General features: G+C 39.9%; 2 protein-coding genes across 3 annotated transcripts; both read left to right on the forward strand.

Moving 5' to 3' along the window:
• Window positions 1-1,024: 1,024 nt before the first annotated feature.
• slc35f6 (solute carrier family 35 member F6) lies at window positions 1,025-7,397 on the forward strand. The gene is made up of 6 exons (XM_056428099.1): window positions 1,025-1,204; window positions 3,200-3,272; window positions 4,259-4,430; window positions 4,723-4,938; window positions 5,116-5,226; window positions 5,678-7,397. Exons 1-6 carry the CDS (start codon window positions 1,128-1,130, stop codon window positions 6,166-6,168), a joined length of 1,140 nt encoding a protein of 379 aa, XP_056284074.1. The 5' UTR covers window positions 1,025-1,127; the 3' UTR covers window positions 6,169-7,397.
• Window positions 7,398-13,990: 6,593 nt separating this feature from the next.
• hlx1 (H2.0-like homeo box 1 (Drosophila)) lies at window positions 13,991-17,962 on the forward strand. 2 transcript variants are annotated; one of them, XM_056428195.1, is made up of 4 exons: window positions 13,991-14,582; window positions 15,064-15,246; window positions 15,388-15,572; window positions 17,018-17,962. In XM_056428195.1, exons 1-4 carry the CDS (start codon window positions 14,144-14,146, stop codon window positions 17,363-17,365), a joined length of 1,155 nt encoding a protein of 384 aa, XP_056284170.1. In that variant the 5' UTR covers window positions 13,991-14,143; the 3' UTR covers window positions 17,366-17,962. The 2 variants fall into 2 exon arrangements, with proteins under 2 accessions (XP_056284170.1, XP_056284171.1); XM_056428196.1 differs by lacking the exon at window positions 15,064-15,246 and having other exon boundaries at window positions 13,992-14,582.
• Window positions 17,963-18,357: the final 395 nt, after the last annotated feature.

Consider the following 18,357-nt stretch of genomic DNA (forward strand, 5'->3'; position numbering starts at 1 on the left):
CGTTGCATCATAAGTTGTGTCAGATAATAACAATGATAATAATAATAATAATAATAATAATAATAATAATAATAATAATGCATTACATTTTTATAGCGCTTTTTAAAGTACTCAAAGACAGATGGGAGGTTAACTCTATCGTGCCTCTACGTGTGGTGTGGATGAGTGGATTAGATGAAGTGTGTACCGTAGGCCATGCGTGTGCACACATGCTTAACAACGATTTATCTGTGTATGTTACAGTTTGTATTCTGATTTATTTTGTATCTCATTTTTGGGGGAGATTCAGTTGTAGATTGTTGTAGGTTTTAATAAGCCTAAATATGACATCATAAGCACGAGGCAGTCAATTGAAAAAGGGAGTGCATGTTCTAGTTTTAAGCAAAGTGAGGCCATGGGGAGGAATGACTGTGGTCCCACTTTCTTATCTTCGACTGTCTACCCGGTCTTTGACGCCCCCTGCTGTTTATCCACGATGTCGATTATTTTAAGGTCTGCATCCAGTTTGCATCCAGGTCAGGAATTCCCTTTATACCTCAGATATTTGTTATTTTGTTATTTACTTAAATGTAATTCACAAATAGGTGACATAGTAATATACATGTTGGATGACACGTTAGGATCATCTAGTTTAATAACATGATCATTAATTTATTTCAGAGTTTTGCTTTATTTGATAAACTGAGTCAATTGTTATTGTTGTACAAAAAATGAGGCATTAACATATATAAATTAGCAAGTTGTAGATACATTGTGAAATAAAATAATTGTTTGTGTATCCGTATGATATTTGGAGAACTTGATTATTCTATCAAAGTACCTTACTTTCAAAACTAGAAGCCTTGATTAGATTTATCTATACTTTTGCATGCATAATTGCTCCGATAAAGGAGATTAATCATCAATCACTCCTTTAATATTCCCTGATCTATTGGGCCATTTCCGACAGGACCTGAACGCAGCGTCTTGGTTAATTAGTAGTCAGCTGACTCCGAGTTGTCATGTGACCTTAACAGGCGGAGGAAATCCCACGGAGGAGTGTAGGAATAACAACCTGGATCTCTCCGAACAAAAAGCCAGTCGGAGCTCGCCTGTCCCGGTGTGTTCGTCCTGTTCTCGCGTGCGTCATGGCGTGGACGAAATACCAGCTGTTCCTCGCGGCGCTGATGCTCACAACCGGCTCCCTCAACACGCTGTCCGCAAAGTGAGTACCTTTTATTTCTGCGTCTCCCCACCGGAGGCTTGTGATTGTTGTTAAGATCACGTAACTGCTGTTCGGTGGTATCATCATGGTGTCCACTGGTCGCTGCTATTAGCAGTTAGCAGCCGGTAAATAACACGCGATCTATCGTAGTGTCACGTGAACATCCGTATCGAGTGTGTGACGTCAGACATGTTGATGAGATTTCTGTAAGCAAGCAGCTCTTAATGGGATGTAGGCCTACAGTGACATGCTTTACGTTGTAGTCATATTGCATAAAATGAAATGCCTTTGTGATCGTGTAATGATGTAATGTTTAGCTTTCTGTGCTTAATAAACTTGCGTTGACTCTGGCATTCATGTCCGGGCAGAGGTGACGCGGTAACCTCGTGCAGGTCACAGGTGAATGCACATGGAAGAGGATGCACTTATCAGCTGCAGCGAACTTTAACTTTCATTATCATTTGGTCTACAAAACATCAGAAATTAGTAAAAATGCAAATTACATAACACCTTAAAATTGTCAAGGATTTAAAACAGAAGAAAGCAGAACATTGTCACATTTGAGAATCTGGAAATAGTTGATATGTTGCATATTCCTCAAAAAAAAAAAAAGAAGGACTTATTGATAAATACTGGTGATTCTTAGTTGTCTGTTGACTGAGAGGAAATAATCCACCATCATGTCTGACCTCAGTCTTATCTTTAAGACTACAACTACTACTACTTTCAATAACAATTAACCTGCAGATTATTCTTTCATATAATTGATTATCCTTATGGCCTTTAAACGGCATACACAAGTGAAAAGGCTGTTTTTAAATGTATTGTTTTCATAGGTCAATAATACGAAGCTGGAGAGTAATATATTTGTTTCTCGATAGATATCATAAATGATTGATAGCTAATGCAGCCACTAAGCCCTCTATCCCACGATAGGAAGAGGTTTTCTCTAATAGTGAAACTAGACATTCAGCTTGTTTAGCTTCCCCAATAATCTGTGATGTCAGTTCCCTGCTGTCTTGCGCACTTCTCTGTCCTTTTGTGGCTTTTGTCAGTGAACTACAACCTAAGAACGTTGAATGAATCATGCTGTGGCTGCTCATGACTCAGACAAAGCAAAGCTGTGTCATATTGCTAAGAGAAGAATCGTCAACTAACAGTTACGGTTACCCCGCGGACACCGGCCTCGCTTGCCCCAGATGCAGCATGAAGATTGATGGATTTGGTGCAGGTTCCCTCTTTCTTGTCATGCAGACATGCGCCGGTTTCAAGATGCTCAACCCAAACAGAGTGGCCGGGAATAAATGGGAATAGTCATATTCGGATCAAGTTTCCTGCTGGAGCGCAGGCGTTGTAGCGTTTGAAGTAACTGCAGCGTCATCACCACATTCCCTTGCCTTGCATTTTAAAGACGACATGACGCTCACATGCTAGTCATGCTTCCTCTGATTGTAGAAGTCAGTGAGTTGTGTAGATTTAAGCACTCATTAACTTCACAAACTGTTGAGTCTTCTGTATGAGGACACACAATGTGCTCTCACTGCACAACTCTCAGTGGTATCTGTGAGTTTGTTGTCTGCCAAACGCCGGCGTAATATGAAAGGATACAAAATAAGAAACAAACAAAACTCAGTTCTACTCGGAAAGTTTTTGTCGACCAGTTGGTTACTTCGTTTTTCCCAAAATGTCAGAAATAGTAGAAATTGGCTGTTAGAATTTCCCACAGCCAAAGTTTATGTATTCAGATGGCTTGTTTGTATCTGACATGGATTTTAAAAAATTAGAAGCTGACGCCAGCAAAAGTTTAATGTAAAAAGACAAAACATTTATTGATTATCAAAATAAATGTTATCTATACAGCTCTACCTTTCACACTTGGCTGTTTTACATTATATTTGGTTGTGTGAAATATAAATAATACATAATTATTTTAATAACTAATTAATAATTATTATTAATTTGTCATAATTGTAATAACGGCTTCTTTTCTTACAGATGGGCTGACATGTTCTCTGCGAAAGGTTGCCATGATGAGCCGAAACATCAATTTACTCATCCGTTTGTTCAGGTAATGAACTGTGACCGTATTATGTAACACCTCATCTTCACTCCACACACACACTGGACAAAGGAGACTCTCCTGTCTCCATCCAGCTCATTTCATATCACGTGTGTTCTGGTTCTAACCACACTCATTGTAAAGCCTGGTGTATACTCCTGTGTGAATGAAACGCTTGGCAAATTATAACACTGATTATTTTCTCATCGTATTAAGACTTTTAGTGCAAAATTAACAAATATGCGCTCCATATGTTTATGTGCATGCACACAAATACAATAGTCTAATTTAACGGAATTTAATCTGATATTCTGTGACATTTGAATTATGAATTTAGACAACGTAATTGTGTATCACAATTAGTGTTGTGTATTGATAAGCACCTCATGATACGTGTTGCACTACATGTGTAACTATACGACATATTAGGATGCGGCATAATACATATTGCAATAATATATTTTGGGTTTTGTTTTTACTGAACATGTGTTTACCACCTGGATAGTTTAATACATACAGCACATATTGATAACTGCTCAAAGGTAGTTGTATTACACACAGTCCCTCAGCAGTGAATACATTGAACTGAAATGCACTAATTATGAAACTTGCCACAACTCTATTTGAAAATACATTCTCTTAACTTGTGTACTTGTGTAGATTCCATAAAAATCATATGAAATAAGCATTAAGTAAAGTTGTCACTATTTTTGGATCCTTATTTGTGTTCTATGCCGTGTAGCAGGCAGGGATTTCCAAATATATATATATATCTAACCAATTAGAATAATCTAATATATATTAGTTCAATTATTTCATTAAACATTTCCAGACGCATGTATTTGCATATTTAAGACCCTCATAAAAATGAGATGATGTGATACATTTGTTCAGTTTTCTGCCAAAAGTAAAATCTCATCAGTAACGCGTCTCAGCGGCTGTTTCCCTAAAGTCTCATTCGTGTTGCCGCTCTGTGTCTTCCTCCCACTCTCCAGGCGGTGGGAATGTTTCTGGGAGAATTCAGCTGCATTGTGGTCTTCTACCTCTTACTTTGCCATGACCGACGGCGCCCCGAGCCCACGATGAACCCCGGCCAGAGCTTTAACCCTCTGCTCTTCTTCCCCCCCGCCATGTGTGACATGTTGGCCACCTCCATCATGTATGTTGGTAAGTAACCTTTTCAAAACCTTTTATCTGATAAATGTTCAGAAAACTGCTTTGCTCACAAGCTTGTTTAAAGTGGTTGATTTATTGTGGGGGGAGGGGATTCCTGATCTATTTTGACTTTCAAAGGTCAAACGTAATGACTTGAATCCCATTGGCCAAACGGATATAGCTATTTCCAATGTGTAATGCAGCCACCACCTTTCAGTGTTATTGAGCAGCAGGAATTGTTTATGCATGCGTTACTGAAAGGAAAGAGAAGGAACATCTTGTAACGCGTATTTCTTTGTTGCAGCTCTCAACATGACCAGTGCCTCCAGCTTCCAGATGCTGCGTGGAGCGGTCATCATCTTCACTGGGCTGCTCTCTGTGACGTTCCTGGGGCGCCGCCTGGCACCCAGTCAGTGGTTCGGCATCCTCACCACCATCCTGGGCCTGGTGATCGTGGGTCTCGCAGACTTCTTCAACGGGAACAAGGATAACACACACAAACTCAGCGACATCCTCACCGGTGAGGGGCATTTCAGTTCTGGGCTTTATTATCTGCAGTAATCCACTCTGTGTTCAATCCGTTGTGTTTCAGGGGAACGGGAATAAAAGTAAATGCACAGATGCTTTCTATTGATGCAGTAGAAGATACTTCAACAAGGCAGTCAATTAAACACCGCTGCTCTCTTCTGTCCTACAGGAGACCTTCTGATCATCTTGGCTCAGGTCATTGTTTCAGTGCAGATGGTCCTTGAAGAAAAGTTTGTCTACAAACATGACGTCCATCCTCTTCGGGCTGTTGGCACTGAAGGTACAGCAGTTGTTCATCTGCAGTTGCATGCAACATTGTTTTAGAAACACCAAAAGTAACATTAAGTAACAGAACAGAAAAAATATTGAGGAATGTAAAAGGTCAAATAGCGATATGGACTAGTTTCATCATTGTTTACCAAGCTTTTATTTAAGTGGAAGAAATATCTATCTATAATATTGTTTTTTCGCCACAGAATTGAAACGGCTGCTTCGAAGTCAGCGAGCTGCAGCTTTCGCCACACGCCTGCAGTTTTTTTGGAGGTCGTGAGCCTAACCAGGATCACGGGTTGCAAATAAAGCTCAGCTTATTTTTCTGATAATTTTAGTTGTTTGAATACAGAAAGATCAATGATTCTTTTATTCAACTGGTAACACACTTTATTTTGACCAGTTACAAAGGTTGTGGACTCCTGTTAGAGGTCATATTTAATTCTGTTCTCCATTTCCAGGTTTCTTTGGGTTCTTCGTCCTGTCGCTGCTTCTCATCCCGATGTATTTCATCCATGTTGGGGAATTCAGCGGCAACACTCGGGAGGTCCTGGAGGACGCGCTGGACGCCTTCTGTCAGATCGGGCACAACCCTCTCATCTTGTTGGCTCTGCTGGGCAACACAGTCAGCATCGCCTTCTTTAACTTCGCCGGGATCAGCGTCACTAAAGAGATAAGCGCCACCACCCGCATGGTGCTGGACAGCCTGCGCACGCTGGTCATCTGGGCGGTGAGCCTGGCGCTGGGCTGGGAGCAGTTTCAAGGCCTGCAGGTGCTGGGCTTCATGGTGCTGCTGGTGGGTACAGCGCTCTACAATGGACTGCACCGCCCCCTGCTGGCCAGGATACCGTGGTGCGCCGCTCGGGTGAACACAGAGGAGGGGGCGGAAAGCCCAGAAGAAAGAGAGAGGCTGCTGGGTGACGGCAGGGTGCAGACCGCGGACGACGGCTAAACCCTGAGACGTCCCGGTCCTCTGGACTGTCTGTCAAAGACACTGCACCTTGTCATGTAGTGATTGTCTTTTCTTTTTTTATATTCGGTCCTTGTTCACAACTCAGTTTTTCTTGGACCTCACACAATATTATAATATGTGGGAGTGTGCACGCTCTTTCAAAGGCATAGTTTGGCACATGAGTAATATCCATCTTCTTCTCTAACTCTGGGAGGAAAAAAGATCCCAAATTGTTCAACTGTGCTTTCAGAGAAGCAGAGGCCAGTCTGTTTTGTCTAACAATACTGTTTATATATATTTTTTTTAATGGAATTAATTTGTTATTAGAAATAGACATGACAAAAAGAATAATGTATAATAAACCCATATCAATATTTGCTTCTGACCCCCTCACATATGTATGTATCCTTAAATGCAGGATAACTACCACTCTGCCTGGTTTGACCGTTACGAAGGTCATGGAGGCATCAAAAGTTTCTAATTAATAAAAGACCTTTCTGCACTCCTAAATATATACAGAGTACATACATCTAAGTGTGTGGATATCGGTGTATCCTTAAACAAAATACTTGAACTGACAATTTGTTTCTGATAATGTTTTAAGAATGTGTTTTTGATGTTGCTGTATGATTCTGCCAAAGTATATATCATGCCAACAGACATGTGTGTGATAGCAATTCAAAATGTGTTTTGTAATCGAGCTGTTTAGTCATCTCCTTCATCTCAGTTTATTGAATATAGAATGTGTGCAAAAAAGCAGGTTTAAAAGAAAATGTGTATATTTGCTCATCTGAAATTTTAGTTTTTAATGATCATGTATCAAAATATCTGAGCTCCTACACCAAGTGATTTACACTTTGTAAGTCCTCCTTCTCTGTTCAGTAGTTTATGGCTGTATCATACACAAACAAAGGGACTGTTATTATATCACACTTGTTGAATTGTACAATAGCATTTTTACTCAGGTCTTTGTTGGCCTGCCGAAAACTAGACGATAGATGTGATGACAAAATGTAATGACAAAAAGAGGCAGTAAAAAAACACGTTTGTGCTGCATGATCGGGTGCAATATTACATTTGTGGATTTATGAATAATTTGATCGACCAAAGGTGTATCTTCAACCATTTTTTGTAAACCCAAGCATGCTTAGCCAAGATTTGGTTTTGAGCTTATATGAAAAGGGAGAAGTTGCTGCTATATTCTTCACTTTATAAAGTTCTAAATTCAATAGCTGTCAGTTTATTGTCGTTGCTCAGATGAGATGAAAATATAGACACAATTGTGATGAAAGATACCAGCTTGGCTCAGTGAGCAGCCAGTTAAGGGTCCATGTGTTCCCAGTCCAGCAGCTGACACCTGCCTTCACTTCCTGAGTCAACCCAACTTCCTCCCTAAAGACTGGTCTTGTGCTTTAATGGAGGTCAAAGGTTGAACACCGCAATCCCTCGAGGTCTACACACATGAACCCTGTCCAGCTCCTATAACAGGGGTGAAGGAAAATGAGTTAATTGACACAGGAACACACTGATTAAGACGGCAATGTCATTGCAGAAAAATTCAAAGCGACTGCAAATAACTGTTGACCTGGAAAAAAAATCAGAAATAGTCTGTTTAAATTTGATAGGCTGGTGTAAACAGTGTCTACATTCATGACAGACCAGGTGAAAATAAATAAAAATGAATGGCTTAAATTATTGGCTTAGCCTCATGTGGTCACACGGTAAAATTAAATAATCACTGGCTTGTTTGTAGAAGATAACCAGTATCGGTTGTTGTTAGATCATTAATTTCTAAATGATCTAATTATCTTTTGTTTTATTGTTTGTTTTTTACTTGGTTTCACTGTATTATGTTTTCAGCCCAAAATCAACGTGTGCGGGCGGACACACGCACGCACACACGTCGCGTGTCACTGCAATACACAGCATGGCCACTAGATGGCAGCCTTTTGCTGAGAAGAAATTAAACGCAGCTCTTTATGTGTTTGTTCCGGGCTGCTGCTGCTTGTGAATGGATGAGGGAAGAAAGACGTTACATTATGTTTTTTACATACCGCCAAACAGCACAGTGACTCAATTATTCATTGATATTTATGTGAATGAATTTTAGGCTGATAATAGAAGAAGAAAATTAATTAGTGTGTTCATAGCAACACATGTGAAGAAAAAAAAGAAAAAGAAAAACATATATATCCTCCTGGGACAGAATGGAAAAAACTTTTCCCAGAGCTAAAATAATAAGATAGATAGATAGATAGGGGTGCTGTCTTAAATATAATTGATATCACGTTTTCCGGGGATCTATTTGCACTTGGATCGGCTTCCCATCGCTGCGGATTGATTTGGCGGCGATGTGAACCATTAAGCAGCGGTGAGATGCTCTGCACCAGACCGCTGCCGCCTGACTTCATCCCCTAAATCAGTTCCATCCGAGGTCATTTTAATTCTGAAAATTGTTTCAAAACATATCCGACACAGTGTATGTGTTTTGTTTTTTTGCAGCGGCGTATGCTCCTCGTGCAGCTCGCGCCCCGCTGGAGGAGCAGCAGGCCTAATGGTTTGTTATTATGACCTTTTGCGTTTCCATTAGTTTCTCCTGCTGCAGCATCGAGCTCACCGCGCTGCTTACAGTACGTGATTTAACCGTGTGTACGTTTGTACACTGGAGCTGAAGATGACCCTGAACCTGCCGCACAAGAGGCGATTTTAATCTACCCTTCTGTAAACACGTGGTTTTGCTCAAAGGCACTGAGTCACCATCCCATTTAAAAGCTTCTATTAAAGCCGCTCCTTCAGCTTGTTTACAGCAGAGGGCAGGCCGGGGTGAGTGTGATTAGTCTACCACTCCAGTGTCCAGCTAATGACACTTAATGTTTTTAACTAGACGCAGCAGAGCTGAGAGCCAAAAGCATGCAACCACAAAAGGAAATACCGGGCAGCAATATCTATATCTATGATATAATATGTATACCTGCAAAAGTATTGGCATCAAAATGTATAGCCAAACTAAAAGTATTCTCTTAATGCAGGTCATTTCAGAATAGTGTATGATAACGTCTTATTTTATATAATAAATGCATCACAATTTATTTTTGACATTGCATTTTATATTTTTAATCTATATTATTAACAATATATTACATAATTAAATATTTAACTAGTGGTAAATTTGTGTTACACCTTTATAGGCCTACAGTAATTAATTCATCACATAGCTTTCTTAAAAATTAACAGTTTGAGATGAAATCAGCCCACATTTCCCAAAGAAAGAGCAAAGATGAGAGAAAAGTGCAAGTAGAGCTTTTAGTTTGTGTTCTTTCTCCTCCTATTAATCATCCTCAACTTCCAGATTTATCGTGGGTACATAAATTAAAAGTAGCTCCACCTAAACTAGCTACATCAGTAACATGCTGCCATCAATAAATCAGAAATGAGGCCATTTTTTCTGGATACTTTTACTTTTGCATTTTTAATTACATTGATCTTGCGATATCATCATCACTGATTCAAATTCAACAACATATTTGCTCGTCTCTGCACTGACATGTATTAAATTCTCTTGCATAATTACTTTGTTGTTGTAGATCAAATTACTTAGGAGTGTATTCCAATCAAAAAGAAAACTACTTGAAGAAAAAAGCCCAGAAGAAGAAGAGAGACTATATTGTGTCACTGGGGGGAGCTGCTCGGACAGTTACTGCCTTCATGCTCATGCAGGTTTTATTATAGTCAGCTATTTATCTATTTTGTTACCTTACCTACAATATGCATTTCAATATGTTTCATCTTGAACTAATTATATAAACTTATATGAAATGTCTTCTACTTTGAGCATAATTCTAACAGTGTAATATAATATCAATGAAATGGTAAAATATACAATTAGTACAGTTTTGAAAGCAGGACTTGATTTTTGTAACAGAGTATTTTTACTTTGTTGTATTGCTACTTTGACTTAATAGAACTGAATACGTTCCTCCGCTGTCTGTTGAGCAAAGATGAGCTAAAGGAACACCGTATATATTGGTCATGTAATTACATTGTACTGCTCAGAAAACAAAGACATTCATGTTTCATGCAAAACACACAAAGCCGATCCCAGCAGGACAATGAAGTCGAATTAAAAATCATTTGAGTTCATCTGCACCTCAGAGGGAGTTCAGTGTGTGTCTATGTTGGGGATCACATAAACGGGGACAGTCTTGTTTTGACTTTATAATGATGGCCGGGTGCCATACAGAAGGCTGTGTACAATGGCCCAGGTCCCATTAAATCTGCGAAAGTTCCTTCCTGAGGCAAACATTGCCAGAAATAGTAATCTTGGCTTGGAGCTGCAGTCTTACGGAGGGGGTGCAATAATTCTCAGTGTAATAATGGAAATCATGTAATTCTGTCCTGCAGCCTGTGATCCAGCAGGGCTTCAGTCCGAGGTGCTCATTCAGTCTTCCTCCGCCTGATAAGGCTTCCTGAAAAACACACAGCCAGCAATCAACCGACAACAATGGGCTCCGTCCGATGCTTTAAACTTCAGGCAGCCGGCGGTGCGCAGCACGGCTTTGTTTTCCACACAGTGGCCATGTGACTCATAAACGCTTTGACTTTTCATTTTCATGTTGTTTGTGTGAGCTCCACGGCTGAGTGAACCTGTGAAGTAGCTGCTGCCTCCACCAGCATTTAGCTGACTGATTAATCTGCTGACATTTGTACTCATTGTTAACCTGTTTAGCTCTCATGTCTCTTGCCCAACACATATGTTTTGATCTCTATTAAACGCTATTTTAGAAGATTCTAGTTGTGTTATTTAAGTAAAAGTACACTAGAGCAATATAAAGAATACTTCATTACAAGTAAAAGTCCTGCATTCAAAAGTGCATACATTATTAGCAAATTAAAAGTACTTATGCACAAAAATGTCCTCGTCCACAGATCTATTGTTGCATGTGAGATTATAAGATTATTAATATATTTTTTAGGTAAATCATGTACAAGTGGTTTAGTCCTAGTTTGTTATTTAGCATAAGTGAGGTCACTTCATCAATCATCAATCTAAGATAATTAGGTATATAAATAAACTACACTTTGCTCTAATCCTTGATTTTTTGCAAAATATATGTAGTTTCACTTCTTTGGATGTTAACCTCTTAATCTCTTAATTAATGAATCCATTACTTCACTGTGAAAACAATTTATTTAATCTTTAACAATTCATATCATGTTTTTTGAATGTAAAATCTTAATCTTTAAATGTTTTGCTCTGACATGGAGTGAAAAAATATTAAGTAGTGTCAAATGGAAATATATATATCTTGGAATTTTTAGTCAACGTACTTTCCAAATTATAATGTGTGACTGTGAAAAAGCACATGAGACTATACCACACATTATTGTATCGTATACTCTGCAGTATTCAAACAAATTCCAGGGGGAAAAAATCACATTTGTTATCTTTTTCATTTTTATTTTATGACTGAGTTTTCTATTTGAAGACAGATTCAAGCTGGAGTGTTTGCAGCCTCTCAAACAGAGACAGGAGCCTCTGGCACTGGCAGTAATCCCTCCTGCCATCATTACAGTTCCTCTGAGGACTGTCTCGCGGGGAAAAGGGAAATAAGGGTGAATAATAGTATTAAGCAGGGCTCTGGCTAGAAATGTCATATCTCAGGTACAGGTGATTTGTTTAATTTTTAAAACCTGAACTTCTGAACTTCTACAATAAACACTTCTTCATTGATATGAAATCAGTGATCACTCTTTATAACACACATAATATAAAAACAAAGACAATATAACTATAACCTTATGCCTCTGCTGCAGTCTTCGTGTGATAAAAAGAACATCATCAGCGCTCTTTAAATTAAATATGTGTATGTAATTCCATTAGTTTTAATGTAGATTATAACATTTGAAATGGAAGAGAATGCAACACTCACAGCAGGAAACAATACCATTTTTGCTTTATTGTGTTATACGGTAAAGTCTGCGAACATGCAGACAATCTATTTGTTATACAAATCGTGTGTGTGAGTATGTTTGTGTGTGCGTGAATACAAAACCGTAGTTTTGTTATGTTTCTTTCCTCCAAATGTGTTTTTTGCAGAAATAGGTGCAGCGTTAAAGAAAATAATAGGACGTGTGCAATTCTGCTATTTGTAAAATTGTATGTAATACAAATTGTGTCCAGCACAGTGCACCATGTCTTTCTTTACAGTGAAATAAATTAAAATAAGTGTCCTTCGTTCATGATTGCAAACAGCAAATGATCTCTTGAATTATGGATCCATGTCGTCCTGTAGCGGAACAGGTCTCATTGAACGAGTCCCAGCTGATCTCACGGAGCCCGAGTGTAAAGGCTGATCTGAGGCCTGTGTGTGTGTATGTGTGTGTGTGACTGTGTGTGTGTGTGTGTGTGTGTGTGTGTGTGTGTGTGTGTGTGTGTGTGTGTGTGTGTGTGTGTGTGTGTGTGTGTGTGTGTGTGTGTGTGTAACGCTTCCCACTAAAGAGCTCATCAGCACCTGAAATAACTCGAGGCGTTCTGCGTCTGCTATACATCCTCTTCCCTGGATTGTTTTGACTGCATGATGGAGGGCAAACGTTATGGTCTATTTCTAATTTTAACCCGGGAAAGTGTCACTTGAAAACAGCATGATAGCAGGCAGCCAGGGTCATCGGTGCTTCCGGCCGCATGAATCAGAGCTTAAATGAATGCGGGCTTCAGAAGCCATTGTTTCTACACATGCGAGAGAAACAGGCGATCGGAGCGATGAAGGGGGGGGGGGGGGGCGTGAGGGGAGAAAACTAGAGAGAGATCATTTTAATTGACAGTTAGAAAAATATAGCAAGTATATTATAAACCTATTGTAATTACAAATGTTATTATAAGTATATATAGATTTATATATATGTATACTTTTTTTTAAAGGTGTTGTTTTAAGCATACGACAAATCAATTCACGTTGCAGGAAGAACTACACAATTAGCATTGATACGAGTTGTGTTCTAACATGTTATTGGCCAGGATCCAACGTGTGAATCTTGAGGGGCCTCAAGTATATCGCCTCTGAAATTAATTGTGTTTTGAGGGGAATCGGTTTCCTCTGTTTATTGTGAGCATGGGGACGGATTTGCGTCACCGTGCAACTTGCAGGTCGAGATAAAGCTGCACAAATATTGAAAAGCGGAAGTGCTAACAGTCATTATAAAAGTACCCCCCTCTGCTCCGGAAGAAATAAGGATTTCTGCTGTATCCTAAAATACTAAAACAGGTTCTATTTTGGGGGCAAATCTAGCAGGAATATCCGCTCATTTAACACGAATCACAGCCCATCAAAAACAGGATGAGTGCCGCTAATAGAGCCTCCCCCGGGCTCGGGATCATACACGTCGATGTGTTACGGTTAATTAATATCATTCCTATTTTATATAATCGCATGGAATGTTTTTCGATTTGATTTATTAATCTTTTTTACAGAGCATATATGTTTTGTTTAAAAATGACGGTTTCTTAAAAAAACATTTCCAATCCATTGCTTGTAATCTTGCCTCTGGAGTGAGAAAAAAAAAAATGTACACGAGCGGTAATGGGTGTAATGAGTTGGGGTGCGGTGATGTGTGGGGGTTCTTTTTAAGTGATCTATCCATCATCTAAGGATCAAAATTGCTCTTCAGTGTCCCCAGTCATGTGTGTGTGTGTGTGTGTGGGTTGGTTGGTTTACACATCATCCTCATTTGGAAGGGCGTGATGTGAGCGACTGCAAAACATCCATTGGCTCAGAAAGCAACCAATCAGTGTCAGCGGAGGAACTTCAGAGTGGAGCTGCAGGGTTTGGATTTTAGAGTTGGGAGATCGACTTTGGCACTGACACAAAGTGGACGGTCAACTATCCCCCTAAAACTCCGTGCCTGTTTTTTTCTTCTTCCATGCCTGCCCGTGTAAACCCTCTTCTGAGAAACAATAAGTCGCATTAGAGGCTGCGGGATGTACACAGCCGGGCTCAACCCGTTTTACGCGTCAAATTTTAGCCTCTGGTCTGCGTACTGCGCGGGGGGCTTCGCGGTGGATACGATGAAGAAACCATCGTTTTGCATCGCAGACATTTTGCAGGCTGGAGATGCGGAGAACATCTCGGGATCGTCGGCGCTCATGGTGCACATGGGACACCACCACCGCGCGCCGCACGGCCACTCCGGCAGCTCGCTGCTGCGCCCTTCTCCCGTCGCGCCCGAGCCGTACGGCGCGAGGGTGAGTCCCGCGTCTCCTTACAGCAGACACGGACTACAGCTGACATCAGTCTCCAGAACTGCATTTAACTCCCAACAAGCACCCCCGCCTTCAAGCAAGGACCTCAAATTCGGAATTGATCGGATATTGTCGACAGACTTTGATCAGAGAGGCAAAGAGAAGTCGTCATTAAGAGGTGAGAAAAGAGATTTTTAGTACACACTGACTTTACCAACTCATATGTGGTGTTTATAAAGAAGCTTTCTATCAGCTAAACTAAACTATATTTAGGGATGTGTGTTATGGCCTCAAAGTTATTAACATGTTTTTAATGATACGTTTAAGAGAAAATAATGTATACACTTTAGAAACAACACACTGGAAGCAATATTGTAAAGTCAGAAGCAGTATATAACATATTCACAGAGCAGTTAGAGCCCAAATAGCCTCATAACATGCACTTTAAGGAGCCCTGTGGGGAAATCCTACACTCTCTTTCCCCCTAACCAGAGAGGTCAGAGGTCATGATCAGCTACAAGACATTTTAGCAGTCACACTTGAATCCAGGCTTTGACTTTGTCTGATGGTCTCTCTAAATACTAGACCACCTTGCCCCCCAGGTTGCCAGTGACTCTTTGTTTCCTGACTTCAGTCCATCATCTCTCGCTCTGTAACAGATCTCACATCCATCGTTAGCTCGAACCGTCAGTCAGGAATCCACGTCCCCATTCAGCCTCCGGCCAGCCAGTACTTCTCCTGCATAGACCCCGGGATGAGCGACGCTTCCTCCATGATGAGTTCACTAGGCAGCAGCAGCAGCAGGCATTCAGGCCAGCATCAGTTTCAGGACACCTTCCCAGGTAGTCACCACATGCAGGACTGACAGTAAACTGGCCCATCCAGCTCTCTGTTTGAATGTGTGAGACACCTGCAGTGAATGTTCCTTTGGTTTCTGGTTTCTCTTTTCAGCTTCAACCTCATGTCCTCCTCATGTCTCTTAGGTCCGTATGCCGTCCTCACTAAAGACACCATGCCACAGACGTACAAGAGGAAAAGGTCGTGGTCGAGGGCAGTGTTTTCAAACCTGCAGAGGAAAGGACTGGAGAAAAGATTTGAGATACAGAAATATGTCACCAAGCCGGACAGAAAGCAGCTGGCTGCGATGCTCGGGCTGACAGACGCTCAGGTGAGAGGCTGTACTAACACGAGGTTTACCTGCACAGGTCTTTGTTTGGATTACCTCTTGCAAGAATCATTTATATAAGGTGTATACTCTTTAGAGAAAACGACAGACACCAAATATATTAAGAAACAGACAAATAAATTATTGGGGAAGACCAGATAAATAAGCAAGATATGTTTCCTTTAATTTATTTAGAATGTAGATTATCAAATAACAGATTGTTATTATTTTATTTCACCTCTTAACTAATTGTATTAGTTATATTTGTATGTTTGTTTTTAATATTATGTTGTAGCTGTATTATTTACTGTATGATTTCTTGATTATAGTATTTTTTATCTTCAGGAGGAATATTTGTAAGCATCCAAATAAATAATAAAACAATAAGATCACAGGGACGTATAGTCATTATAATTTGTGAGAGGTCAGGGGCCCCTTACTCCCCCTTAGAACTATTCACCAACACAAATAATTACAGTTTGTCATATTTAATAATTCTGTTATTTATAAATTATATTTTCTTTATATGTTAATTCCCTACATGGTATGCCAGGTCTAAATGTTGCCGTCTTCACTCTTACAGGTTTTTAAAATACTTTACAGCCTATAAAATACCCAGCATGCATGAAGTAGCCACAGGTTGTTAAAACTACAAATTCCCAGAAACACTAAACAATGACCTGAACGGTGGCTCTGGCCTTGACACACCAATACAATTATATACAAATTAAACGTGTGCTTCCATATGGTTGCACACATTAAATCATAAGCCTGGAGGATTCAAATGAGATTGTAATTTTAAATGTCAAATCCTTGAATTGAAGTTGGCAACCTGATTGACTGAGCAATGCTCCATGAAACTCATCTAGAGCAACACAGTTTACATTTCATCTCACTGTACACACGTCACTTAAACTCAGCCAGCAACATGTCAACATGAATGAAAACGGACGCAGATTATTTAATTGTATTGCATTTAAAATGGTATACTATTGCAACATTACTATAGCAACATGTAAGTGTTTAATAATATTTACACTTTGTCTGCTGCTGTCTTTGCCTGGTCTCCCTTTAAATAGAGCTCTTAACATGTGCGTGCGTGTATGTGTGTGTGTGTGTGTGTGTGTGTGTGTGTGTGTGTGTGTGTGTGTGTGTGTGTGTGTGTGTGTGTGTGTGTGTGTGTGTGTGTGTGTGTGCACACAGCCTATTTGTATACTCATTAGAAAGGAGAGGAAGGGGAGAGCAAACGCTGAATTGTTTATTCAAAATAGTGTGAAATATTATAAGGAAAGGATATTCCCTAAAATGAGACTGCTCAATTTATACCAGAAAATTCTCGGGAAATGTTGGTAAATAAAATAAATGTACTGTGCTGACAGGCTGCAGTTGTTATTACGCACATGAACAGTGTGACCCAACAGTGTCTGTGTGTGCGCGCGTGTGTTTAGGTGAAGGTGTGGTTCCAGAACAGACGCATGAAGTGGAGACACTCCAAAGAGGCGCAGGCTCAGAAGGACAAGGAGAAGGAGCAGCCGGACAAGAGCGCGTCTGAGCCCGGCAGCAGGGAGCACAAAGAGCCGGCGGAGGAGTCCGAGTGTGAGAGCGAGGGACGGAGCGAGTGTGAGTCCGACGAGGCTCCGGAGGAAAACTCCGACGGACATGTGGACATGTGTGAGCAAACACACCAAACCAGCGTGATCATAACCGGGAGCAGCGGGAGCGGCGGGAGCAGCGGGCCGGTGAGCGGCGCGGAGGCGGCGCCCGCTGCCACGGAGGCCCCTCAGATACTGATATGACGGCTGTAGTTTATGAACAATACGTTTTTATTATTATTTTGAAAGAAGAACAACCGTGATGTTAAAACGCATCTGGAGTGTCAATTCATTAACTATATGAGACATTTGCAACGTAAAGCATGTATACCTGCTTCCGGGGGACAAGTGGAGCAACGAGCCATAGGCCCAATTATTTGTTCAATATGACACTTTATTTTAGCCCGGACACAAGGAACCTGCTCCAAATTACCAAATGAATGTGTTAATGTCAGTAAGGTTTCACTCTAAGGCTATAGGCTAACGATAAAATAAAAACGATAAAATAAAAAATAAAAAAGCTATTTAAATATTTAAAAATCGGACATCCTGCATCTCCTTACTGTCGTTTTCATCCCAAGAGCTTCGTGTGCATCATGTTTTCCTCGTCAGAAGGAAATAAGGCTTGTGAATTACATGTTTAGGCTGTGAACCACTCGTTTCACGTGATAAATGGCATTTCAGAACATCACAGCAGTGTTCATGTATTACTTGTTTTTTCTGGATATATAGTTGTGCTATTTTGTTAATAATAATTTGCACTGAAAATATTGTAAATAAAATGTTTCTTACTTTATTGGATTACTGAATTCTTCTTCTTCTTTCTCTTATTTAGTTTAAGGAATTTACTAGTTGCTCACTTATCAGCAGTCAACCAATTATTTGTTCTCATCTGCCTTAGACATGTTAGTGTGAAGAATATTTCTCTTTGGTTTATTTTATTTTATTGTTTTTATTTGCTTTTTAATATAGAGTGGGACAATTAAAAGCCTCAGCAACAATAACACAATTAACGTATGCACGTAAATATGCAACAAAATAAATCAAAATCAATACATTTCTAATTTGATAAAAGCTGCCTTACAACATGTAGTGGTTAAATACAGAAACAAATAAGTGAGTCTAATATAGCATTAAAAACAAATAATAAAAACAAAACAAAAATTACTGATTAAAATGAATAATTTATTACCATT

This window comes from Pseudoliparis swirei, chromosome 12, assembly GCF_029220125.1.
Source record: "Pseudoliparis swirei isolate HS2019 ecotype Mariana Trench chromosome 12, NWPU_hadal_v1, whole genome shotgun sequence".
Classification (NCBI taxonomy): domain Eukaryota; kingdom Metazoa; phylum Chordata; class Actinopteri; order Perciformes; family Liparidae; genus Pseudoliparis; species Pseudoliparis swirei.

What these genes read in the sequence shown, in the direction of transcription:
- slc35f6 (XM_056428099.1), top strand. Translation starts at nt 1,128, where the DNA reads ATGGCGTGGACGAAATACCAGCTGTTCCTCGCGGCGCTGATGCTCACA. An exon ending in CACCTCCATCATGTATGTTG is followed by an intron (nt 4,431 to 4,722) that starts GTAAGTAACCTT and finishes TCTTTGTTGCAG; the next exon opens with CTCTCAACATGACCAGTGCC. An exon ending in TCGGGCTGTTGGCACTGAAG is followed by an intron (nt 5,227 to 5,677) that starts GTACAGCAGTTG and finishes CTCCATTTCCAG; the next exon opens with GTTTCTTTGGGTTCTTCGTC.
- hlx1 (XM_056428195.1), top strand. Translation starts at nt 14,144, where the DNA reads ATGTACACAGCCGGGCTCAACCCGTTTTACGCGTCAAATTTTAGCCTC. An exon ending in GTTTCAGGACACCTTCCCAG is followed by an intron (nt 15,247 to 15,387) that starts GTAGTCACCACA and finishes CATGTCTCTTAG; the next exon opens with GTCCGTATGCCGTCCTCACT. An exon ending in TCGGGCTGACAGACGCTCAG is followed by an intron (nt 15,573 to 17,017) that starts GTGAGAGGCTGT and finishes GCGTGTGTTTAG; the next exon opens with GTGAAGGTGTGGTTCCAGAA.